Source organism: Triplophysa dalaica, chromosome 25 (assembly GCF_015846415.1).
Source record: "Triplophysa dalaica isolate WHDGS20190420 chromosome 25, ASM1584641v1, whole genome shotgun sequence".
Taxonomy (NCBI): domain Eukaryota; kingdom Metazoa; phylum Chordata; class Actinopteri; order Cypriniformes; family Nemacheilidae; genus Triplophysa; species Triplophysa dalaica.
The window spans coordinates 7,631,965-7,659,205 of NC_079566.1; the positions used below are offsets into that span (position 1 = coordinate 7,631,965).

General features: G+C 42.7%; 1 protein-coding gene across 3 annotated transcripts in view; it reads right to left on the reverse strand.

Moving 5' to 3' along the window:
- csmd3b (CUB and Sushi multiple domains 3b) overlaps nucleotides 1-27,241 on the reverse strand; it is a 347,235-nt gene that overhangs the window by 281,556 nt on the left and 38,438 nt on the right. For all 3 annotated transcript variants that reach the window (XM_056741016.1, XM_056741014.1, XM_056741013.1), the window contains exon 2: nucleotides 7,877-8,099. In XM_056741016.1, the coding sequence (XP_056596994.1) occupies nucleotides 7,877-8,099 (223 nt within the window). The remainder of the gene's footprint in view (nucleotides 1-7,876; nucleotides 8,100-27,241) is intronic.

Here is a 27,241-nt window from a genome sequence, read left to right on the forward strand (position 1 = left end):
TGAGGATAAGTAGATCGCATCAAGGTGTGGAAAAGATTATCTTACGGAGGTGCGGCTGGGTCACGAGAGCATGGAGAAGATGATTTGATAGAGCAGACAAGTGATTGGTCGAGAGATTCTTGTAGGGATGCGCCAGTCGTTTTATGCTTTCAACTTTGTTTGGGAGCTGACTTAAGTTTAGTTTTCTTAATTTTTTGGTGGTTATTACATTTTTCTGCATACCATTTTTGCTGTTTCTAATAGTTATCTACCTAATAATTGTCGAAATCACAGTGGCTTGATATGAAATGGAAACTAGCTATAAACCTTTGCCCCCACTTCAATAAATCTCACCAACAAAAAAAACGCAGACCTGATTTACTGGATAATGATGAAGGCAGTCCCTATATACAGAGCCAAGGGCAATGTGTTGGAGATGAATACTCTAAAGAGTGAAGTCAAGGGAAGGGCATAAGGAACAAATGCAGTAGTGAATGATCACAACAGACTAGTGGCTAAAGCACTTGGGTTTTGACTTCATGCCAGGCTGTTCCCTCTTGATTTATGTTGTTTTCACAGGGTGCTGGGCCACAACGCGACTGCTTTCTCATAGACACTTGCTAAAGGGAACTTCAATGCTCGACAGCAATCACAGGGTGGCTGTACACTTTACAATCTGCCTCGAAATTGGCTGACGGTGGTGTTTTTATGACTAATAGCTGTAATAGCTGCCAGTCGTGGTAACATTAGGAAGCAGGAAAGAAAAGTGCTAACAAATTTGAACGATGGAGCTATAATAGAGTCTTTTGTAGGAAAGGCTTAAAATACAATATTGAACTGATATTGGGATCACAAGAAGATGGATTCATGAAAAGTTTGCATATTATTTTATATCATAAATTAAGATAAATCAAGTTCTTGAAGTCGCATTGAAATAAAAAATGAAAATTCTTATTTTGTTAAGAAATATTGCAGCGTTTATAGTAAAAAGCTTATCAATGTGGGTCATTTTCTTTTTAAAATTCATGTACCCACATAATCTTTAGTAAAAATCTGAAAACGCATTACCGACCTGAAAGGACTATCCATTTCAAACGACGTAAACTAGACGGCTAGCTCCGTTAGCTCTACCCCTTCAAGTGTCAGTCTGCTGCCAGTTTCGCTTTTCAAAATCAATGCAACAGCTGTTTTTACACATCCAATCAATTTGCAGTGAAAAAACGCAAGCCGCGCCCACTATTTTTCTCCTTTGAAGTTTATTTTCACTCGGAAATGAGTCAGAATACAGAACTTAAAACGATCAAAACTTCCCATTCAAGGCCCAGAGTATGAAATGTTGTGCCATCTAGCGGTGAGGTTGTGATTTGCAACCAATGGCTCTCTCCACCGCTCCTCCCTTCCTTAAGAAGCAATACAGTGGCTGACACAGAACTAAGACATTGTCACGTTTACACTTCTTATGTATTAAGTAACGCACTTTGTAGAGCAGTTTGTCTGTTTAGGGCTTCTGTAAAAAAATGGCGAACTTCCATGTAAGGGGACCCGCAGTATTTGTAGATAGAAATAGAAACATAAAGTTTTATTATGTAAGGTATTTATACATCTCTGCAGACAGTATATTGTATATAATGTATCTTAGTTTGCATTTCTATAAAAGAGTCCTCCAAAAAATGACATATTGGACCTTTAAAAATGTATAAGCTGGATTTCTATTTTAATACATCTGTCTATGGTAAAAAAGGATAATAATACAAAAAATGTTTTGCCTTGTTCAGTGTTTATCCATAACGTTTTAGTGTATTTACAAGTTTATTCAGTCGTAGTTCATAACCAGCCTTTCCCTCGCCTCCAGAAAAAAAACAAGATTTTTGTTGCCGACCCTTTAAGAGTACCCCCCCGCATGATAAACAAGCAACTGAGCTCTTTATCTGACTCCGCTCACACACTGGCTTTTGGCTCTAATATGGGTTTTAAACTCCCCCGTACTTTAATAACAGCCTCTTCGCGAAGCTCGCATTACATTGTGACAGGTTCAAAAAACAATATGCGCTCAAATGCGCTGCACAAACTATTAAGGTCAGGCTGAAACGATCAGCCACTTGTTAAAAATAAACTTCAGTCGCTAACATTATTTCTAACATTAGTACTCTTTAGAGGGTTTCATACACATAAAGCAGCAGGCGTCACACACAACGCAAAGCCTGAAGTTTGACGGATATTTTATCATTGCATCTAAAGCATCTGTCTTTCTCATTATCACCTCACCATGAATAAGTGGGTGAAGCTTCTGATCACTCAATAGACATCATTGACGTACAATTGTGGGAGATCATGTGCTGATGGAATTGTCTTTGAGTCATTAAAGTTGCAAAACAAGACGATTTAGTAGTTTCAATAGATGCATTTTTGGATTGGGTAAAAAGTATGAGCTCTGAAAGTTGAACTGCACTTTTCACCAAGCTTTTTTATCTGAAGATAATGAAAAAAATATCATATTTTTAATAGATCTTACCACTAAAACACTTTTTAATGATCGTAATTAAAAAAAAATTACTCAAAAATCACAGAAGCCCAGCAAAGTTATATGCCCACCACACACAAACATCTTTTTTTTTCCACTTCAGAGCAGGCTCGGACTGCTGAGCATTCAGCCACCTTATTCAACAACAGATGTTCATGTAGTGGACTTCATCATGGTCAACAAGGCATGAAGCCTTTTCACGCTGTTGGACTAATGTTATTAGCTTGTGAAATGAAAGTCTATCCACTGCTGTGAAATGAGAAACAGGGAGAAAGAAAACTGTGCAAAATACATGGTATACTTAAATCAAACACAAGCATGAAGTTAACATGAGCGTTAAGTGACACGTTTTTTGCAGAATACAAAATGCACACAAAAACGTTCATTACTGCTGTAATTTGCACAGTTACCACAAGATGTCAGTAACTCAAACTAGACAGGGCAACAGACAGAGAGTTTTTGAGCCAGAGAGAGAGTGAGAGAGAGAGAGTGAGAGAGAGAGAGAGAGAGAGAGTGAGAGAGCGAGAGAGAGAGAGAGAGAGAGAGTGAGAGAGAGAGAGAGAGAGAGGCTTTGCTCTTTGGCAGAAACACTGCACAGCAACAGACCAGACTGCTGCTCCTTTACATTCAATATAGGATTAATGTAGGCACTCTCTCTCTCTCTCTCTCTCTCTCTCTTCCTCTGTCACTTCAAACCAGACCACTTGATATGTGAAACACCTTTCATGAAGCCACACGACTGACGTGTCACTCTCCTCTTCCAGGGCGTTAGAATATAATAGAGTGACAGGCTTGGTTCTTATCGTTCAATCCATACTAGCAAGCCAAGGTTGAATGAATTTTACCGTGCATTCTTAGATCTATAATAAAAAGCCACTATGTGAAGTAAAAAGGGTAGTTATTGTGGATTATTGTGTGTTTCAAATTAAAAAGCATGGTACTGTAGCTATGGGGTCTACAGTAATAGCAGAGCATTTAAATGAACAATTCACCCAAAATAATTTATGCACACTAAAACCATGCAGCTCATCCAAGTTTGGTTGCAAATGTTTTTTTGTGCTTGTTTAGTGCTTTTTAATAGTGCTTAACATGATGACGGGTCGCATAAAGATTCCTTCCAAGTTATAAAATAACAGCATATGCCATTTGGAGTTTGGGACAGCAAGTCCCTAAAAAGTTGTGGGAACTGTCTCTAAAATGCCATCCTTTTCTAAAATGTTACATGTTATAATTTTGGTTTACGTTGCATGTTATAATGTTATAACATAATTATGTTATAATTATGCACAGACCGATCGTTTTGCATCATAGGACATTAATATACGGCCAAAAGATATACAAGAATTAATTGAGTGTTGTCTGTCGTCTTCTTTTCAACTCTCAAGGCAAAGGCCCCTATAGACATGTATTTTATGAGTCACCAAGAACCACGGCCTCCGTTCAAAATAGAAAACAGCATTTTGTTATATTTATGTGAACTATCCCTTTAAATCACACACTGCAACAACCACAGGAGCTGTACTGACAAGCAGGCACGCTAGCACACAGGCTTTCATAATCACCACCGTCTTCCTGCATCCACATAACAGGAAAGAGCATCTCATGCATATGTATGAGATAAAGACACAAGGCTGCATTCCGTTTAAAGCTCAGCACCTCTGCTTTTTACATTCTGTCCGTGCGTCGGTACAGTGATCCTCGTCAGCTCTCGGCAGACACCTCCACATCAGACGCCAAAACAAACGACAAATGATTTATGGAGATGGGTCGTTTTTGAGTGACAGCACCAGGATGAATAATTGCTGGTGGCGGCTCTCGCTTCCTCTGTCCCGTCCCCAATACATGCTGATGACTAATTACATTGCTAGCTCCATGGGCTAAGCGTCTGCAATTACACCTGGCTTCACTCTTGGGGTCTCTTTCACAGTCTGACACACATAGTGACACCCGCCATTACTACATGAACTGCTCACAGCCCATGTACGGTGGGAAGAGAGAGGGTGAAAAGATATTGCATCTTAAATTGATGGTGAAACGGAGCACGGTGACACAATGAAAGACAATTACTTAGAGACTCTTGGAATATATACTAGAGAGATATACTATGAGAGCGATAATGCTGAAAGATCAGTTATTGTATATATGAGAAGTGATAAATGTTATATGGAGCAGGCGGATTAATCTGCCAATATCTGGGTGTTTTGAGATTATTTTTGGTATCGGTTGATGACTGTGGACAAGTTGGCAGAGATATTGTCATTCAGCCTTGTTTCAGATGCAAAGTCTGTTGTCAGTGCATTTGATAATGCGCAATTTGTTGTTAACAAACAAAGCAATGGTGTTAATTTTCAATACATAACATTTAACAGCATGATCATGTGATATCGTTTAATTCAACAGTTCTTTAAAAACATTTCAGACCAAATTTACCAGGTACATGTTTTTTCTCAACCAATAAAAATAGTTTCCAGCACAGCCAAACCATAGTTTGGCATGTTGCCAAGCAACACACAATAGATTGAATGCAGCAAACAAGTGAACCAATACAAACTTATTATGAAACGGTTAAATAATAGCCAATATTAAATCATTTTATATACATATACAGCATTATTTGTCTCTCCCTCACTATATGAAGAGTTAAATTGCAAAAACAGATAAAAAATAATATTAATCAAACTGCGGTTGGGTTGTTTTGATTACGTAATGATAACAAAATAATACACAGCTAACTGACGCAATATAAACATGATAACACAAAAAAATATTAAATGGAGTTATCTGTTTTTGCAAATAAATATACATTCATATCATATATTTGTTTACATAGAAAGCCACATGTTTGTGTAATTAGAGTAAAAAAGCTATGCTTTATTTTTCCTGCCAACCAAATGATCATCTAGAAGTCATTCTGGTACATCTATTAATATTCTGCAAAGCTGTAAATGATTCAGACAGATCGGTACATATTTCAAGATGAATCCCTCCTATCTTCAGATGTCTTTCAGGGTGAGACCTGTTAGCTACCATTTTTAATTTATAATTTATTTTAAACACAGAGTTCTATTCGGGTCATATTAATAAGCAGTACTGGTGTAAAATCAAGATGGAGGGCATCTATTACCAATCAAGATCTCACATGGACCAGAAGAGAAAAAAAACAGGTACCAACAAAACCATGTAAAAACACAAAATCTGGTCCTGGACTGAGAGTACATGATCAATGATTTTGCATTGTTCGGTTATCATCATTCTTCAAAATATCTTCTTATGTGTTTTGCATAATCAAGAAAGTCATACAGGTTTGAAATGGCAAGAGGGTGAGTAAATGATGATAGAAATACATTTTTGGGGTTAGCTATACCTTTAAGAAATTAAATAGCAACGTTAATTTTCTCAGTTTTTTTGCCTTACTGACAGCATGCACTCAAGCTGGCATGGACATCACAAGATTTACCAAAACCTGATGATCCATGTTATCCCAGCTTGATTTGACACTTTTCCAGAAAGCATCTTGTGCGCTTCAAAGGGAAATCTGCCCTTTTGTACAAAGCCAAAGCAGTTGGTTGCTTATATAATAAGACCTCGGACTGGTACAAAATCACACCTATCAAGTAGATATAAAGTACAGTGGGTTGTTACACACAACAATGTTGCTATTTGTTCTAGATTTCTGAGGATGACTGCTGACTGTAGTGGCCTTTTAAAGGGCAGTGGATACATCTCAGAGATGCTGAGGGGAAAGCAGAGCGGAACAGGCCACAATCCCTAAAAGCGGTGCATAATTTAAAACGGCTGAATAGCAACATGCAATTTGTCTGTAATGCCATTGAACATGGCGATGTGAGACGCAAATGTAGCTCCTGCAGAATCTTGCATTATTTACTTCTTGAACTGTTTAATTAAGCACCTTCATTATTCCTTCTTCCTCCCACTCCTAATATCTCCTCCCTGCAGGAGAGCGAGAGAAGAACATACAAGGAGCAGAAAATGTCTCCCTTGTAACGTATGACTGTTGTCCTTTTTGGACCTGCTGCTGGTCTGGGAAAGATGTGCCCCTTGTGGCTGAACATAGCCGTTTGTGATTTTTGCAGTTAAAGTGCAGATGGCCTAGTGGTCCTCATGGAAATAAGTGACTGGACCGAGAGAGTCCAAGCCTAGCCCTGTGCCAGCTGCTTAACAGCTGGAAACTGACAGGCATCGATCCAATGCGCAAAAGGGGCCCCAAAGCCCCTCTTGACATCACCAACACTCTTCATTGGCTAATGCACAAATACATGCGTATAAACAAATGCATCACTACTAGACAAAAATCTAGAATAGATCTAGTTAGTGTTTATATTTACTGTTTCCTGTTGGTGCAAGTGTTTCTTGATGATATCAGCCAAGGAAAGACTTACAACAGATTGTGTTTTACTCCCTAACAACATAAATATAAATAAACACATCTGTATGGGACTTCAAAACTACCTTTTATTGCAAGTAATTGCATTGGTCAAATTCCAATAACATTTATTACTCAATAAACAAGTGATGGCAGAAGGTGATTAAAATAGATGTATGCCTTCACATAGGTGGGAGGGATGCTTACATTCACTTTTTTGACTTAATCAAAAGTGACAAGCTATATATTTTAACAGTATGTGCATTCCTTGGGAATCGATCCTATGACCTTGGTGCTGCAAGTGCACAACTGTGCTAGTTGAACAAGAAAACACATCTGTTCTTTGCAAAAGAGGCAAAATCGCCTGGTACATCATTTTATTTACGTTGTTCCACATTAAATGTGATCAACTCCCTAAACAACATGCTGAAAACTACAGAACCATTTGCTTTTAAAAAAGATATGTCTTGTATTTTTATTGTGTTTTTGACCTAAAACACCATAGACCATTAGCTTCCTACACCATAGACATACACATTAATACCCAACAATTTAACCAAAGTAGTCGTCATTAACCCTTTCATTCAAACGATTATCTAGAAGTTATCACTTTGAATTGGAATTTGATGTTAAACCTTTACGTATGCAGTTACTAAAATGTGAGGGTAGAAAGGAAATCATGTGAATGTATGTAGCTTTCTTTGGCTGAAAAAAAACAGTGAACCATTTAAAAGAATGGACAAGCTAGAAGACTTGCTTTATTTTTCTGTGTCAAGGGAGAATCTTGGCAGTCATTTCATCTGACATCAAGCATCCATACAACTTTTCCACAGACATAAACTACATATCTAATAACTCCATCCTTTTAAATCAGATGTGTTTGTCTATATCTGCATATTTTTACAACTCTCTACTCATATAATGTGGCTTCATGTACACACATAAAGAAATCAACAAATAAATACAATATATCTATGAAAGACAGCACCCACCTCGTCCTGAAGTTAGCTGGGTGTGGGTGTCCATCATATAGTGATAAAAAGTCATAGTCCTCCTCCACCGCGAATGACTGAAACACTATTTGAATCCGGTTGCCCTCCTCTGCTACAATAACCCACGTACAGTTGGCCCCGTTCTGATATCCATACGGAAAACCAGGACTTTCGATGGTCCCATTTCTCCCTTTTAATGTTCCACCACATGTATGTATGAAACCTGTGAAAGAAATAGAGATCAATGGATAATTCAATCATTACGTTCATTTTATTCATAGTGAATCTCATTGGGTCTCATTCATGAAACATTCGTAAATAAATGAGTGAATTTCAAGTAATTTCCGTGTAAAACAGACCTTCCCGGAAAACTTTCCTCCGTCAGATGTCATATTAAAATGTGAAGAATTTCAATCGTCCGTAAACACGGCGCGCATATGATTTCACAGCTACGCAAATTGTGTATCTAGGTATGCTGGATTGCTCTGGACTTCATTCTCCTGTTTGGCTACATTATATTGCATGAATACATAAGAGACTAATAGGTTTTATGCTTACCAATAAATAAATAAATTATACTTTGTCCACCAAAGTGATTTAGCCAGCTAAAATAAAAACATCTGGTGCTCTTCTGAAAACGACCATCTGGTGGCCCCTGAGAACTCTTTGGAGTCACTGCGCGAGATGCATCGGTTGCTGTGATTTACAATATCCGCAACAGTTAACCTACTTGTTATTAGTATATTATTTTTGTATAATATTGCTGAATATGAAAATGTAGTAATAATATTAAGTTATCCATCGTTGTGTGTGATGGTTGGTCAATGTAGTGTTTGTCCCGCCTATTCTCCAATGTGATTGGACAGCCGTGTAAAAAAAGGACAGTGACCAGATCTGCGTTTCACCCAAAGTTAAAAATGATAAAAGATAGTTCAAAATAACTCGTGAAATATCGATACATAGTGCATCAAAATGCAGTGTCATCAGATAGTCTAAAATAATACAGAACGTGCTGTTTTACGCACTATTTAAGCGTGGTATGGAGCAGGCTATTTATGTTTATGTTAACTAACATAAACTAACTAAACCCAATCATTTTCATGTTTTCTGGTTGTGTTTCATGCCCATTGTGTACATAGGTATTTGTCCATAAATAATTGTTTCCATACAAAATTCACGATTTGTCTATAAGTTTACATTTATATTTTTATAGAGGTCAAATTCACAGCCACACATTAAAAAATGGAGACACTTCTAGAGAAACTAGAACGATTAAGCGTGTGTTAAATAACCCTATCGGAAGATTATGTAAAGATTTGTTTTCAACAAAATAAGAAAGAAGAAATATGTACTGTAAGTATGCATACACCTGTTGTGAATCGCATAAAAATTTCGCATGAACATTTTCTCAGCTCATAAATAAAAACACGTGTACGTAATTATTAATCAATGAGACCCATTGAGGAAATAACAGCACCCAGAGCAATGCGGTCTGTTTTCGTAAAATATTATACAACAATAGATATAATAATAAATTTAATATACTGCCATAAACACCTGTTCATGAGCACTAAAATACCACTTGCAACACAAAGACACAGCCATAATGTCTAACACAGAGACTCAGCAGGTGGCCACAATCACACTCAGCATGCCAAAAAATCTATGGCAATTCACGCTGGTCTGAACTTAAATCAAACAGGACAATCTAAGAGATTTCACCTCTCACAGAACGCAAATCAGAACCACGCAATCTGTCTTCCAGTTTTCCACATACAATTTGCATTCATTACTTTATATCTTAAAAAACACGCTTCATACCTTCTCTTGAAGAAGATGCTCTTCATGCTTGATTTAAAAAGTGTCGAAATCAATTTTATGATCACAAAAGACGGTAAGATAGTAACGGTTGTTATTAAGAAGTAAATTCTTGATTCACAGCTCTGGTCCAAGAGAAAACATCTTTCCGTTTGATGTTGTACATGGCAGGCGCTAGGCAATGTGTTAGTACACCATCGAGAGTTGTAAGTTGTAATTTATTGCCACATTGTGAGCACAATTGATCCGGGTTGGTCTCAGATGAACTAGCATTTTGCCCTCTCGCACCCATGTATTCAACACAAGAACGGCTCATGCGGCCCAATTCCCTGAATCCAATCTGATGACTAATGAATCAAGAAAGGCAGTTACATCAGGTATTACGACACAAAGCCTGCGCTGATAACATCAGTTTGAAAGACAAAGTCTGTTCGGATCTAATCAACATTGAACCGGGACCATAATTTGGGGTGTTTCTGGGAACGTGGCCGCTATGAAGCACATTTATACTGCATTCATGCCCTGTATAAAGACTGAGCTATGATTTGCTCCAGCTTTATGCTTTTTTAATATTAAGCTTTTACCATAGTGATCTTTAAAGCAACTTTGAATCTTTGTCAACTTTTGAATTTTTTTGTCACATCTATTTATTATCTCTTTTCAGAACCTAAGGCATGAGCAAGATCTGCTTCCTGCCGCTGCTGACTGTTTAGTGGCCCGTCACTGATTCGGTGTGAAGGGTGGAGGCCCTTCAGGCCCTAATTGCGCCATAAGCTGCCATGAGAAATTAGCACCAATGTGGTCACCAAGGAGCGTAAGAAGGAATATATATACAGACCGTATTACTTAAGTTGCTCATACATTTACAATTTACACATTCAGGCTTTTTTAAATCACTTAGCTGGTTTGATCTGTTTGCCCAACTGTGTGTTCTGTGACTATATAGGCTTGAGGCACATTTTTGTGCATGCGTACAGTACGAGCAAACCATCAGTAAATCAATGTTATAAAACACAGAAAATATATAAAGACCTGTAATTTAGCGTGAAGTGGCATTTACTGGTACGGCGGTAGTTGTGTTTACGATGCAATAAGAATGCCACACTTATCACATGCAATGTATAATATTATGGGTGTCGGAGTGGATTAAAGAAGGTCCACGTGGTTTGTGATGAAATATTGCTTTTATTCATTTACAATTATTGCTAAATGACAGGTACAGCACTAAAGCACAATGAGTTCTGTTGATCTTGTTTGCAACAAATACTACATTTTAATGTAATTAAATTACAAGTATGCTTTATTTTGTCATCGTGAAAAAATATATAGGGTAACAAAGAGAAAATTTTACTTTATATTATTATAAAGTAGCAAAATGTAGACAGTAACAGAAAGTCTGGCGTGACCATGGCGGGGAGAGCAGGTACCTGGAGATGTTCGTTATTGTAATAATGTAATTCAATTTGTACTGTAATGTTTTCTCACCGAGGAATGTGACATGACTTCACGGGAACCGATCCAACGCCCTCATGTGTTTTGAAGGAGGCGTGGCTTTGGATGGTGATTCGCGAGAGGGAGGGATTGCATGCACTGCTAGCAGGCAACTGTTAGCATTTTCCAAATGATCTACTCTGCCTTTCAAGGCATACACCCATAAATTAAAATGTTGTCCATTACTCGTTTTCTTGTCATTTTAAACCTGTATGACTTATTTTCTTCTGCAGAACACAAAACAACGATGATACCCATTCACTTTTATACAAAACCAATGCAAGTGAATCGGCACTGCCATAGATCTGTTACCAACATTCTTCAAAATATCTAATTTTGTGTTAAAAATACAGGTTTGAAAATGAGAGGAGTGTAAATAAATGACAACAGAATGTTCGTTTTTAGGCGAAATATCCATTTAACATTGAGTTAGCATTTTTACTTAATTTATTTAAGTTTATTTAACTCTAAGTAGGCTATATTTCCTTCTTCCTCATTGGAAGATTAAATAAACAACACAATGTACCACAAACTCAATTTAGTATATCTCCAACTCTATGGACATCATTGTTTGGGTAGCCTATAGTGTTTATATCCTTATTCCTTCACAAAAAAAAAGTAATATTTATATAATATTTTCTAGAATCTTCATCCCTAAACATCACACTTTGTCTACACTAGATACAGCACGACACAACATGATAAAAAACAATAGAACGCAGTAGAACCTATTATAATTCTCATTTAATCCACACTGACACGACACGACAACGGCTTGTTCTTAATGGGTTTGTCGTGTCACATCGCACCGGTCGTGTCCTGTGTAGACACAGTGTTAGTCTTCAGGGAACCATAACAACACAATCGCGACTCTCTGTGCTTAGATTAGCTTTGGGAGTAACGCAGGTTAAAGACAAGCAAACGTTAGACACAGAGAAATAGTTTTCAATTGATGAAGTAATAAATCTCGTTCGTTGAAAGCAAATGCACCGAATCCTCCGTGATGGAACGCTGAGCTAAAAGATTGTCCGGTTCCCCCCCTTGCTTAAGTAATAAGATTAAAACAGAGATTTAACTCCACCTTATTCTCAGGATAAAATGGCACTGCAGCACATCTGAGGAGCTGCTTATAAAACAAACTGACATGGCCATAATGAAAAAACAGCTAATTAAGATTTAGTATTTATCTCTCTACTTTCCCCAAAGGCTCTAATTAACATAGTATAGGAAACGTATAGCAGCGTTAGATCTGTGGACTTAAGACACCTACACTTAAAACAACTCGAGCACTACAGAAAATAAATCAGAGCGCTACCTAAGTGTTCCAGGGATTTAGTTCTTTTTGCAATAGCCGGGGTGATGATCTGCTTAACGCTAAGAATCGCTTAATCTTCTGACCACCTCTTCCCATCGTCAACATTACGTATTTCTTTTTGAAGTTTAATACCGAGCATAGAGCACGGCTTGAGGGAACAATCGAGAAAGTTTCCTGGTGATTCATGTTGTATAGGCAGTGAGAGGATTTTAAGCTTCTTCAAAAGCCACTGAAATCTCGATTCATGCAAATCTCACGCAACCTCTGCCAGTGATCAAAAAGCATAAGATACATTAATGAAAACTTTGGCATGGTGTGGGTTTGAACTGCCCACTCTCAAATTAAAATAGCCACAGTTTAGCAAAAAGTCCATTTCAAATACAAGGCCACATATCCAAACATTTGATGAAATCTTTTTAATAATGATTGTAAAACAATGAATAATGAAATTCATGCTTTGCTTAGTTTATCCAGATGGACTTTACGCTGCAATCGTCGGTCTCACAGGAGAAGGTATCAAAGGTTGAAGCAGACTGTGCGTTTGAATTAAGCATCGCGGCGAAACATCTCTGAAGCGGAGAACTGAATAATAGAACAAGGGACCTCATGCAACAATTCAATTCTGAAATCCATCTCTTTCACTACTTTTCTTTTCCCCTCTAAATCTCTCGCGATGACAAAAAAAGTAACAGGGTTTGGCCTTAAGCTATCTCTGAGTAAAAGCTAGCTATTTTGAAAAATGTTTGTTTTGAAGAAGCGATAGCCTAAATTGAATTTCCCTATGTAAATAAATAAAAAAAGACTGCATAAATAAAGGTTATGCTTAGAAATGATTTGGGTAACAGGGCTGAACGTTTGAACACATTCTGGTCCCAGGGCTGAAAGTTTGAACAGACTGAATGAGGCGTCTTTTTTCCTTACTATGCAATAAAAGTACCTTATGAGGTTTACAACGTGGAAGACTGCTAAATATTATGTGAGCAAGATTAAAATACCCACTTTTCATTTCAAACCTGTAGCAGCACACAAAAGATGATATTTTGAAGAATGTTGGTAACCGAAAAACTATGGTACCCGTTGACTTCTATTGTATACGGTAAAACCAATGCAGGTCAATCGGTAGCACCATCGTATCTCTGTGTGTGTTCTGCAAAAGAAAGGTTTGAAATGACAAGAGGGTTTGTAAATGATGACAGAATTTTCATTTTTGGGTCGATCGTACACATCCATTAGTCGAAAGAACATGCCATTTGTGCCCATATTTGTTCAAAACAGTAATAGAAAATCAAATTGTATCCTATTCCTATGGAAATCGCAGTGTTTTCCCAAGTGTTTACCACTTTCCGCTTATTGTTGTCACACTTTGCTAATTGCTTTTCTTATAATAATATTGCCTAGACTGAAGCACGTCTCTCTTAGACTCTCTCCTCAGGCTGTTTGTTGATCCTGACACCACGCAGACGTGCGTGCTGATTACTGAGGTGTGAGGCGAAGTGGAAACCCCTCCCATGTGCTCCTCTCCCCTCCCGCTCAGGTTCTGCTGGCAAGGGTTCGGGCCTCCTTTTCACTTTGGCATCCGGCCACCCTGTTTCTCTGTTTGTTACAGTACTTGTGCTTCCTCCTGCCACGCCATATTTATAACAAAGGCAGTCGCCACCTGGGTCAGCATTTCCACACCACATCTTTCTTAACCTTGACAGTGCAGCTGAGTAGCCTGGCTTTAAAAAGAAAGAACGGATCAAGCTCATTTTGGGCGGAGGACGAGCTAAAGCTGAGACCTCTCTCGGAAAGAGCTGGACGTATACTGTGTATCGATCTGAATCAGCCTAATTTCTGTTTTGACACATTGTGAGAGCATTTGTCATATTTTCAAGTCAACCCAAGTACAAAAAAGCAGGGTGGGGATCAATTCAGCTCGAATCCAGGTCGTATGTAAAGTCAAAATCAGAGTTTTAAACCAGAGCATTGTGTTCACTTGTTTGTGTTGACAAAATCTCCCCAAAAACACATTTATATTTTCCATGTAAATTCATAGGTAATGGGATAATAGTTTAGTGTTATAGTTCCTATGCATTCCAGATAAAAATAAAATAAAATTGAACTTGCCGCAGGAGTTGCATACCAGATAATTATTAAACCTCCAAGAAATCTTGAATGCAGATAAAATGAGATTTCAAAAGGAAGCGAGGCTTTTCTTTTAATGAATTATTAAACTGTACTCCCTAATGTCAAAGTCTTCTTAACAGGAAAGGTCAGATGAAAGGAATATTTTATTCCCATATCTTCCTTTCAATTCTCAGAAGACCTGAAACAATCGCTCCTATTAGAATGAGCAGGAATGACTGTGGAGAGATTTAACGGATTGTCTAAAAATCTAGCGAGCTGACTGCCTAATAATAATTTTTAAGCATTGGCTCAATACAAGGGCCTTCTCAGGAAGCAGACTGCATCATTTGCTCTTGTTTACTGTCATTTACATGACTGCACACAAGATGTTGAGACGGCGTAAACAGTTTCTACAACCCTATAAAAAACTGACATGTTTAAATGTCTGTAAAAACTATAAACACTCATATGGATTTACCAATACATGGCTCCAACTGAGCATAAGTTGAGAAATTTCAACAGAGAATCCACCAGACGGATCAAATGAACCCATTTTTAACATCCAGGTAAAAGCACCTCTTAAAGATGTCGATTGTCTTATCTCTGTTTAATATGTGTTTGGTCTATCCGAATGCATCTACCATGAAGGTTTTTCTCAGTCCATGGTAGAAGAAAGATGTCATGGTGTGGTACTGTATATCTGCCAGGAATCATCAGTAACCCAATCTCATGGCGTGCACCTAGCTGACATTCAGATTTCATGGGAATCCTGGCCTCACTGAATGGGGGCGTACTGTCTTTGATTTGACTTTCTAATCTGACAGCAGTATCCTCAAGGTAGAACCTACGATTCAAAATGGAGACTTTGAAGGCAAGAGAAAACATAGAGAACCAACCTGAAGGTCTTGATGGATAAGGGTGGCATGCATGAAACACAGTAAAAAGCCTGCAGGGACGGAGAAAAGCTGGATGTAATTGAGGAAGTTATGCATGCATGTCAATTTTGTTAGGGAAATTAGCTGTTTTTTCGTGCCGGAGTGAAAAGCGCGCGGTTGTTTTCATTCCAGCCGTGATCTCCTACCGGGTTGTGCACTATTCTGCCTTTACACACAGAAGCAATTCAGCTGCCCAATGTGGATTAAAGAAGGAACTGATCTAGAGTTGTAATTCACATTTATATTTAGAATCAAAATGCAACGATTAAAACCAATTTAAAATTAAATATATATATTATATATTTATAATCAAGCGATGATCAGCTTTGATGGGTGAAAGGGAAAAATCTGATTCATGCCATATTAACTGCAATGTCAAATAAACACACAAATCATTAAATTTAATGCCATACTTAATAACACGATTATTATAACTTATGATTTATTTATGCATTCATTTTTTTTTTTTTTTACAAATGGTCTAATTTAATCAATATATTTTGATTAAAGATGTGTTGTGACATTTTATGAAGTTATGCAAATTCTTTTGACAATAGTAAAGAAATAGTTCAATTATATTTAATAAAGTGCATTCCACATATCAGAGCACAACGGTGTTCTCCATTCCATTTTCTACCGCTTATCCGAACTACTTCAGGTCACGGGGAGCCTGCGCCTATCTCAGGAGTCATCAGGCATCAAGGCAGGATACACCCTGGATGGAGTGCCAACCCATCGCATTGCACACACACTCATTCATTCACTCACTCACTCACACCCTACGGACAATTTTTCCAGAGATGCCAATCAACCTACCATGCATGTCTTTGGACCAGGGGAGGAAACCGGAGTACCCGGAGGAAACCCCCGAGGCACGGGGAGAACATGCAAACTCCATACACACAAGTCGGAAGCGGGAATCGAACCCCCAACCCTGGAGGTGTGAGGCGAACGTGCTAACCACTAAGCCACCGTGCCCCCACAACGGTGTTCTCTTCTGATGTAATTTTTGTCGGACAAATGAAATTGTTCTGTTACGCCTTCGTTTAATTTCTTTAAACTTCAAATCCTTTGATTTGAACTCAAATTCCCAAATAAACATGGTCACACGAATGTCTGATTAAAACATGTCAGCATCCTTTTCCACTAACAGTTTTCTCCAACTCAAACCCCAATGAAACATCACATGCACTGTGGCCATTTTCATTCCACTTCCAACTCATAAACTTCAATAAACCCGATTCCAAAACAGAAAAATCACTGTCTTTTGTGGTCCCTTCCTGTAGCTCAGCATAATTGTGTCCCATGAGCGTCGCTGACAGTTGTCCAGTGTCGCCGTCATCACCACTCATCCCCTCTCACACCAGCAGGCAATCTACACTGACACATGTCACTGCGAGACAAAGTAGGCCCCTAGTAATCTATAGCATGCATTTAGCCCCTGCTGTCTTCAAACACAAAAAGGCCATTTGCCATGTAAGCGAGACAGAGAGGGCAAGAATGATGACTAAAGAACTCCCTCAGAGAGCATGTTGTTAGCATGAGCTGAAATAGAAAGGGAGAATGAGAAAGTGGATAAGCGATCAAACTGTCAATCAGAGGTCAGATAATACTATTGGAGTGTGAAGGTGAGTCGAAAAATCGTGACTGTGAGAGGTCTTGTGTCACGTCTGTCCGGTGTACCTGAGCACTGTTTGTCAAATGATAATTGTCGGGATTAGACGTTTACTGTCGCAAGAGTTAAGAGCGAATGCGTGAGGGTCACGCATTTATCGCATGCAATTAATCACAATGATGGTTTAAATGATGCATGTAATAGCCTACGGATCTGATTTGATCCATAACCAAGACACAACAGAAAATAAAAGCTATGCATTGCACTAGATTTTCAAGCATTAAATACATAAATACTTTGTCTTATCCAGACTTAATATGCAGACAGTTGACCCAAAAATTTGTCTGAGAACCCACCCTTTTGTCAATATCTTGACTTGCAATGGTTTTGTATCCACACAATAGAAGTGAATGGGTACCGTCATGGTTTGTTACCAACATTCTTCAAAATATTTTCTTTTGTGCTCTGCAGAAGAAAGAAAGCCACACGGGTTTTGAAACGAATAAAAGATGACAGAGTTTGTCTTTTATGGGTGAATTACCCATCAAAGTAAGCCTTTATGGGTCGATTTTTCTACAAACGCGGTTTTTCCTTTTCAAGCTTTATTTCAGCGTTCAGATAAGCAACTGTTAGCTTGAATGTGAGCTGGGGTTCATAGGTTTGTCTAAACAATGGCAGATTGGACGCGTATATATACAGTAAACCAGTTGGCAATTAATTTTTTTCCCAATGACATTTGGTCATCTGCACGAAAAGTTCCGCTCTAAATAGGGTAAATCAAGGTAACCGAGCAAAGCATTTCAATAATTTACCCCATTTTACCTCAGGCACTTTATCTTCCGGTCCTTCCTAGTTTATCTGATGCTCAACAGCATTTAATCACTGATACTACATTGCTCGCTTCACATCTCGGGCTGAGGTTGCAGTGAGAGAGAGGACACACCAATACTTCAAAGCACCCTTTCCAATTCACTGCATATCTTTCTTTCTTTGTATGTGTGTGTGTGTTGTGCCGGGTGATGAGGATTAATTAAAGGGGCATCGGTTACATGTCGGGTCCTCTTGGAGGAGCTGATCGATGCTGATGGCTTCGCGGTCCTTTAATAACCCACGCAAAGCCCTCCAGCTGTCTCTCAAACATAGACACACACACAGTTACACAGCAAACACCCATCGCACCTGCTTTTATCAGCCTGTTCACAGTCACACACTCATCAGCCTGTCTCAGTGTCTCTCTGCCTCCCTCTCTCTCTCACACATACAAAACATACACTCACTGTCACAGGGTGGTAGTTGACACTAGCTCATTAGCAATGGTAGGCTTTGTAATGATCACAAACCTAATCCTACACAACTTGTCTTCCGTGACAGAGAAAACAGTTCTGTCTGGGATTGTGGTGATTATGGGAAGGGAAATCAACAAAGCGAATCCGAAGGCCACGCTCGTAATTTTCATAGTAATTATCTTTATTATTGAGGCGAGAGGACTGTGTCTGGTGTGGGTGTATGGCAACATTTGCTAGAAAATTCCACCCAAAAAATTACATAATCGGATAGAAATAGAATACAGCAAGTAAATTAAATACTTCAACAGAAAAGACAGAAAAATTGAATAATAAAAAATACTTTTATCATTGGAAACTGTATAGACACAAGATTATTCCAGATGATTATTTATAACATTTGATAAATCTGACATAGATCTGTCCTGATATCAGTTCGTCAATACACGATCATCAAGGCCAAAATAATTCATGATGTTGATATTATCACGATTTCTGTAGAAGGTTTTTAAAAATAAATAAATGATGCTATAATTCAAGCGGTACCTGGTACCATCAAACCACCTGGTACCATTTTATATGATATTCTTCATTATTGCAGTTTCTACAACTAACTTTAGGACTGCAAGTTAAATTTGATTCAAATCCTTATTTGAAGTACTGTATTTAGAAATGCTATATTAAGCAAGTCTTGAGAAGTCCAAACTCGCACTGTGGTCAAACTATGGCCCCTGTCATCTCAGTACAGCCACCCACTTCCCTTAGACTTTCATTACAGGCAACATATTGCTTTACTCCTGATACTTCACGGATCCTCTTGGCCTTTCACCTCTGTTGTGTTATCATTTCCCTCTCTCCTCTTTCTCTACAGATAGATCTCTAACAGCATCTTTTACGCCCTCAGTTATCAGTCTGTACTCTCCCAGACAGTTTTGTCTCAGTGTCTCAGAATTGGTAAAATGCTTCAATAATGCCATCTCAGAAACACTTAAAACTGGAGATCTGGAAACTGAGAAGAGGATGAAGGAGAGGCAGCTGGCCGCTGAAGAACAGAACCTTTATTTACCACCACACAGTCAGAGCCTGCAGTTTTTTCTTGCCTCATTTCTTTCGCCATGCAGTCACAACTTTCACATGATGTTGCCATAAAACCAGGCACCATAAACGTGTCAGAGAGACACCTGAAGCAAACTAGGGTTGAGTGCCTTGCTCATGGGCAAAATAGAAATGGCTCATAGAGGAGAATTATACAAGCAAGCGTTCGTTACAAGCCCTAAATCTTAACCACCATTTCAGCCCACCCACAATAAACTACCTCTGACAGGTTTCTGGTGGTGAAACTCAGGTTCCCTTTCTGTCGGTCTCTCGACGTTGTGTCGAGAACGACAGATGGGGTTCGCCCTTGAGAACCAATCAACTCTGACTACTATAGAAAAGGCCAATGAAATTTGGCGAATGCAATTTGCATGCCAGGCTCCGCCCCCGGAAATCCGGTATAAAAGGAGGCCGGCGTGCAGCATTCACTTACCTTTTGTTCTTCAGAGCCATCGCTCATGAGTACAACTCAGGATTCAATCCTCTACAACTACACGCTGGTGCTACGACGTGTTACAGCGGATCGTCCCTTCCTGCAGCGACCTTCCCCTGGGCGTCTCGGCGGTTCCGGAGGTGTTAGAGATTTTTTCTAAAAGTCCTTTTCAGGACTGACTGAGCATTCTCCAGCGCGGCATGTCCCGCTGTTCTCTTGGGTGCGGCACCCTCATCGAGGAGGGGGATGGACACGATCGCTGCATTAGGTGTCTGGGCGTCCAGCACACTGAAGCAGCGTTCGTTGACACATCTGCCTGCACTGCGGGCAGATTGTCATTCAGAAGTTGCGGTCACGGGTGGCTGTCTTCCTACGGGAACCAGCCACCATTTCGTCTGCTACCCGGGCTGTGACATCTGTGGCTACGGCCCCGATGACCACCCACGTTAGCAGCGTTAGTGATACGGGGAACTCTGCGAACGTAAACCCGCCAGCCAAGTGCTCACGGGCCGATCGCACCCCGATTCGCTCTTCTGAACGTTCCCCAACCGGCGGTGGCATACCGTCCGGATCCTCACGCACACACTCGGAAACGATGTGTGACGTAGATGAGATGTCGCTCGCAGCATCGGAGGGAGACTGGCATCCGACTCTGCCGAATCCAAACTCCACCCCCAGCGGTCGAGTTCAGGAGGAAGCAGAAGTGATGTCATCCGTGCTAACCCGGGGATACGTGGTTCCCGAGGTCGGTGCGCGGTGCAAACCGCGCCCACCCCGGATGCCATGTTTTTCCCGGAGGTGCATGAGGAGCTGTGTAAAACTTGGAACGCTCCACTCACGGACCGTTCCAGTGAAACCAGCTCCGGCTCCCTTACTTCCCTCGATGGTGAGGCAGCCAAGGACTGCGTCGAGATCCCCCGGGTGGAACGTCCGCCTGCGGTGCACCTGTGCCGCGGACGGCTACCACCTGGGGGGGGATCGACCACTCCTACCGTCCAAAGCACGTAAGACTTCGGCATCACTGGTGTCGAAAGCTTGCGATGTTGCGGGCCAGGCTGCCTCCTCTCTCTATGCCTTGGCCATCCTGCAGGTCCGCCAGGCCAGGGCGTTGAGAGGGCTCCACGAGGGTAAGGCCGACCCGGGTATAATGCAGGATCTCCGTGCCACCGCTGACAGCGCTCTACGGGCGACTAAGGCGGCGGCACGGGCCCTGGGTCGGACGATGTCCACGGTAGTGGTCCAGGAGAGACACCCCCGGCTATACCTTGTGCAGAAGAGTGACAGCAAGGAAGTCCGCTTTCTTGATGCACTCATCTCGCAGGGTGGGTTGTTGGTAACACCGTCGAGGACTGCGCTCAGCAGTTTTTTGACGGCGAAGCAGACAGTGGCAATTAACCACATTTTTTTTTCACGCCGCGACTCGGCCGCCTACAGGCCTCCGAGATCTCACGTGACGTCTGCTTCCCTGCAACCCAGGACCCTTTCGGCATCGGCTCCGGTTCCTGTGCCCCCACAGGCGGCACCCCGGAAGCAGAGGTCGAGGGGGAAACCTCCACCCCGTCAGCAACCTCCTCGCGAGAAGGGACACTGACGGGAAGACCCCAGGGAGAACAACATCGGGCCCGAACCTTCACAGCCACGGCTCTGATCGGTCGGTACGGGACGACTCCTGCCTCGTCACCAAAGCCGGGCCCTTGTTAGGGCTTGGCGCCCACTTACTCACTGAGTTTTCTGTTCTCCCCGGGTTTACTTGCAGCCGATCGCACACTCCACTGGACTGTGCTCGGCGAACCGACCTCACACCCTGGCGAGGCGTGAGGTCGTACACATACGACAGCGTCACCACTCTCAAACCGACAGTGCGTGCCGTTGTCCCGCCAGGCAGGTAAGCAGGCGGAGCAAAAACCTTCCCTCCGGGGACTCCCCGCGACATGGTTAGCTCCGCCAGCCGACGAACCACCCCCCGTGGGAATGATGAAGCAGACCGTCCCCTTGGTCACCCTGTCACAGTCCCTGGGAGCTCGAGAGCTGCCCACACTGTCTCGCTGGCTAATGAGGGCGGTCCGTCTTGGTTACTCGATCCAGTTCGCCAGAGACTCACCCAAGTTTCGGGGCATCATCTCTCCCTCTGTCAGAGGCAGGGACGCCTCCGTACTTCGGGTAGAGGTCACCACCCTTCTGGCAAAACAGGCATCGAGTTCGTCCCTCAAAACCAAGATGTTCAGTGGGTCACCACCCGCACTTCATCGTTCCCAAGAAAGACGGCGGGTTGCCCCCAAAGGCTGCGTACCCTGAACAGAGCACCTTCACAAGCTGCCATTCAGGGTGCTCACACAGAGGCGCGTCCTGACATCTATGAGGTGTCAGGATTGGTTCGTGGCAATCGACCTGAAGGACGCTTACTTTCATGTCTCGATCCTCCTCGACACCGGCCGTTCCCACGGTTCGCGTGCGAGAGGCGGGCATATCAGTACAGAGTCCTCCCTTTCGGTCTGTCCCTGACCGCCCTTTCTCCCTGAGAGGAGGAAGGCGAGCGGGTACTAAACTATCTCAGCGACTGGCCTATCTTGGCACACTCGCGAGATCTGTTATGTACACAAAGGGACCTGGTGCTCCGGCACCTAGGTCGATTGGGACTCCAGGTCAACCAAGAGAGGGGCAAGCTCTCCCCAGTGCAGAGCATCCTCTTTCTCGGTATGGAACTCAACTCTGTCACCATGTCGGCACACCTGTCCGCAGTTGTGCCCAACCAGTGTTGAACTGTCTGAAATGAACATTTTAGGCAGACAGCGGTCCCCCTGAAACAATTCAGAGGCTCCTGGGACACATGGCGTCCTCGCGGGCTAATACCCCTCGAGTTGATGCACATGACACCGCTCCAACACTGGTTTCAGAGTCGAGTTCCGAGGAGAGCGTGGCACACCGGCAGCAGGCGCATGGTGATGCCGCCCTGCTGCCGACGCACCATAACCCCTAGTCTTTATGACTTTTTCGACGGACTCAGGTCCCTCTGAGCAGGTTATGAGGCAGGTCGTGGTGACGACTGAAGTCTCCCTGCAGGGGTGCGGTGTAGTGTGCAACGGGCACGCAGGTGGGGTGTTGGACGAACCCCCGCCTGCGCTGGCATATCAATTGCCAAGAGTTGTGGGCTATGCTACTTGCACTGAGCAGGCTACGGCCTCTCGTGCGAGACATACACGTGCTGTTCCGAGGACAGCACTATAGCTGTAGCGAATACAGATCGTCAGGGTGGCGTTCGCACACAGCAGCTAAACACAACTTGCTCGACGCCTCCTCCGGTGGAGTCAACAGGTGACTCGTTCCCTGCAGGCCACACACCCCGGGCAAACTGAACTAGACAGCCGACGTGCTTTCTCGCCAGTTTATGCCTCGTGGAGAGTGGCGACTCCACCCCCGTGCAGTCCAGCTCATTTGGAGGCTGTTCGGGTAGGCCCAGGTAAAACCTGTTCACCTCCCGTAACACCACCATTTGCCCGCTTGATAGTCCCTGCCCTCGGCACGGATATCCTTGCGCACAGCTGGCCGCGGGATGGGCGGAAGCACACCTTCCCCCCCCAGGAGCCTTCTTGTACAGACTCTGTGCAAGGTCAGGGAGCAGGAGCACCAAGTGTTATTGGTTACACCACACCGGTCTAACCGCACTTGGCCTCAGAGCCGATGCTCTGGATAGCGACTCCCCCTGAACCATTCCCCTGACAGAGGACCTGCTCTCTCAGGGGAAGGACACGTTCTGGCATCCCAGATCAGACCTCTGGAACACCCATGTCTGGTCTCTAGACGGGACGAGAAGATCCTAAGATGGCTACTCCCCCTATACGGCTGAGACCATCACCCAGGCTAGGGCCCCATCTACTAGGCGGTTACACGCCTCTAGACGGTGCCTCTTCTCGTCCTGGTGTCTTTCTCAACGAGAAAGACCCACTGAGGTGCTTGATCAGGATTGTGTTCCCCTCCTCACGAGACTGGAGACTAACATCTCCCTTCCACACTGAAAGTGTATGTAGTCGCTATTGCCACTCATCACGACTCAGTCGGTGGAAAGTTTCTAGGGCAACACGACCTGGTCACCAGGTTCCTAAGCAGCGAGAGGGCGGAATCCGCCTCATCTCCGCTCCATACCCTCTTGGGACCCTAAGTGGTCCTGGGGAGCCTCAGGGCCCCCCAAAGAGCCCCTCGGAGGTTCCGATCTTCCTCATAGAGTAAGACGGCCCTCCTGACGGCGCTCACTTCCTTCAAGAGGGTAGGGGACCACCGAGCATCCTCCGTGTCCCTGGATTGCCTTAAACTCGGCCCTGGAAACTCTCACGTTATCTTGAGACCCAGGCCCGGATGCGTGCCCAAGAAGTTCCCACTACTCCCTCCGGGGCCAAGTGGTGAACTTGCAGGCGCTCCCCATAGGGGAGGAAGACCCAACCCGATTAGTGTTGTGTCCAGTACGTACTGGACCGCACGCAGAGCTCTGAAGCTCTGACCAGCTCCGTGTCTGTTGGAGGACAGCAGAAGGGGAAGGCTGTCTCCAAACAGAGGCTGGCGCACTGGGTCGTGGACGCCGTTACGACGGCATTCCGATCTCAGAATCTCCCATGCCCATTGGCAGTGAGGGCTCACTCCACACGGAGTTTAGCCACCTCCTGGACACTGGCAGAAGCGCCTCTCTAGCAGACATCTGTAGAGCTGCGGGTTGGGCTATGCCCAAACACCTTCGCAAGGGTTAACAACCTTCGCGTAAACCCGGTGTCAGCCCACGTCCTGCGTGGCGACATGTAGGACTGGCATCCGGGGGGGCGTATGCCTGCGAAAGCACCTTTCCACCCTCTAACAGGTTGGGTCAGTGTGCTATTTACCTTTTCTTCTTACCCGAACACATCGCTAAGAAACTGGTACCTCACCAGCCTCCCTTCTTACCCAGACACTGGTTAAGAATAGGCATTCCATCCATCACCAAACAAGCACCCCCTGGGGGCTGGCTGGGCAGAGCAGCCTTCCCCCTTAGGCCGGGATACCATGTGAGCTATCACAGATAGCTCTAACCGGACCTAGTGCTACCGGACGTCTGTAACACCCCCTCCGTGGGCTGTTCCGTCTGATGTATCCTCATGAGAATGGTTCCCACTCCTGGTAACCCATGAGCTTCCCCAGGTGGGCCTCCACCTCGCGGTTAACTACTCAGTCCGCACGTTCCATGCGTTCTCCTCCAAGGACGAGACCATACCTATATCCACCATATTCCTCCCCACGGGTAGGAGGTGGCCTCTGTAGCGCTTCTCTGATTAAGAGTCGCGCTTACCCGGTGTAAACTGATCTGGACGGCCTCTCGCCTATAGAGAGCTAAGGCCCCGTCCGTGAAAGTTACCGGTCAGGGCTGTACCCATCTTTCTCCAAGAAAGCTCTGGAACCCCCCGACCACCACACTGGAAGGTTACAGTCTCACGAAAGCTTCGAGATGACACGCCCAGGCTTGTTACCGTCGCTTCGCTAGAGATTGTGACGCGATACAGCGTTGTGGCGTTTTCCATAGGCAACCCCATCTGTCGTTCTCGACACAACGTCGAGAGACCGACAGAAAGGGAACGTCTTGGTTACGTATGTAACCTCAGTTCCCTGATGGAGGGAACGAGACGTTGTGTCCCTTATGCCACGAACACGTATCGTATTCTGCTGCAGTTTGAGAGGTCTCAGGCTCTTCAGAACAAAGGTAAGTGAATGCTGCACGCCGGCCTCCTTTTATACCGGATTTCCGGGGGCGGAGCCCGGCATGCAAATTGCATTCGCCAAATTTCATTGGCCTTTTCTATAGTAGTCAGAGTTGATTGGTTCTCAAGGGCGAACCCCATCTGTCGTTCTCGACACAACGTCTCGTTCCCTCCATCAGGGAACTGAGGTTACATACGTAACCAAGACGATTTAAAGGGACAGTTCACCCAAAAATGGAAATTCTGTGATCGATTACTCACCCTCAAGTTCTTTCAAACATGTATACATGTATTTGGTCTGTTGAACACAAAGAAGATATTTGGAAGAATGTTTGTAAGCAAACAGTTCTGGAGCACTATTGACAACCATGGTAGGAAAAATACTACTATGGTGGTCAATAGTGCCCCAGAACTGTTTTGTTAAAAACATTATACAAGTTTGAAACAACCTGAGGGAGAGTAAATGATGACAGAATTTTCATTTTTGTATGAACTGTTCCTTTAATCAGGGACCTCAGCCTTTGAATTATAATAATAATATTACTTAAAATTACACTTCTAATTAACCTTAAATACGTACGATTCCTTTGGCGACAAGCTCAAGGGCACAATGATTATAGTTGGTCCAACGCTAAATGTTGTATGACTGGGTTGAAAGGAAATTTCACTCCGAGAATGCAGAACAAATCTTTAATATGAGATAAAAACCTCACAGAAACACTAATAGCGAAACAGTGACTTGCATTTACATGTTTTGTAGACACCTTCATCCCATGCAACAGAGTTACACTTAGACAGATGCAATACATCCTACCGACGGAATACTATGAGAAGTTCTGCAAAAGTACAAAACTAGTGCATAGATGCAACTGGGAAAGAACAACAGCAAACCATGCATTTTCTTTCTGATGTTACAGTATAGAGAGTATATAATGTGGCTTGAGGTTGACAGTGTTGTGGATCAAGTGCTTACAGAGAAGCTCCAGGTGTTTCTTGAAGATTGCGAGGGACACAGCTGCGCTCCATCTTTAACAAAACCGGAGACAAAGCACCTGTACCAACTCAATTCCCTCTTCTTTGCCCTACTGCATCATCTTGACCAAGTGTACTCTACAGCATCGGATTTTCACTCCCTCACGTAACCCCTTCTGACCTTACATCCAATGTAGAAACCTCTAGTGTAAAATCTGGTCTATATCTGGACTTCATCCATATCAAAATCATATGGAATCTATAGTTCATGTCTCCAGAGAATTGTTGTTGGCGTATATATTGCTACACAGGGCTGTACAGTGCGACATTATGTTGCACGTGCTGTGAAAAAATCAGTCTGTGCTAAGAATAAATTTACCAGTGTAGTACAGTTTGGCAAGTGCATTAGACAGCGCTGTGTGTAACCAGCTAAACGATAAATGATATGGCCCTAATTTATTCATCTGTATGAAAAATCAATGTCATTTGTCATTTACCTGTCTATTCATGCGATAAACTGCACCTACATATTTTTTAATGATGACAACATATTCTATATTTACGCAACAATTTTAAACCTCTATAGCG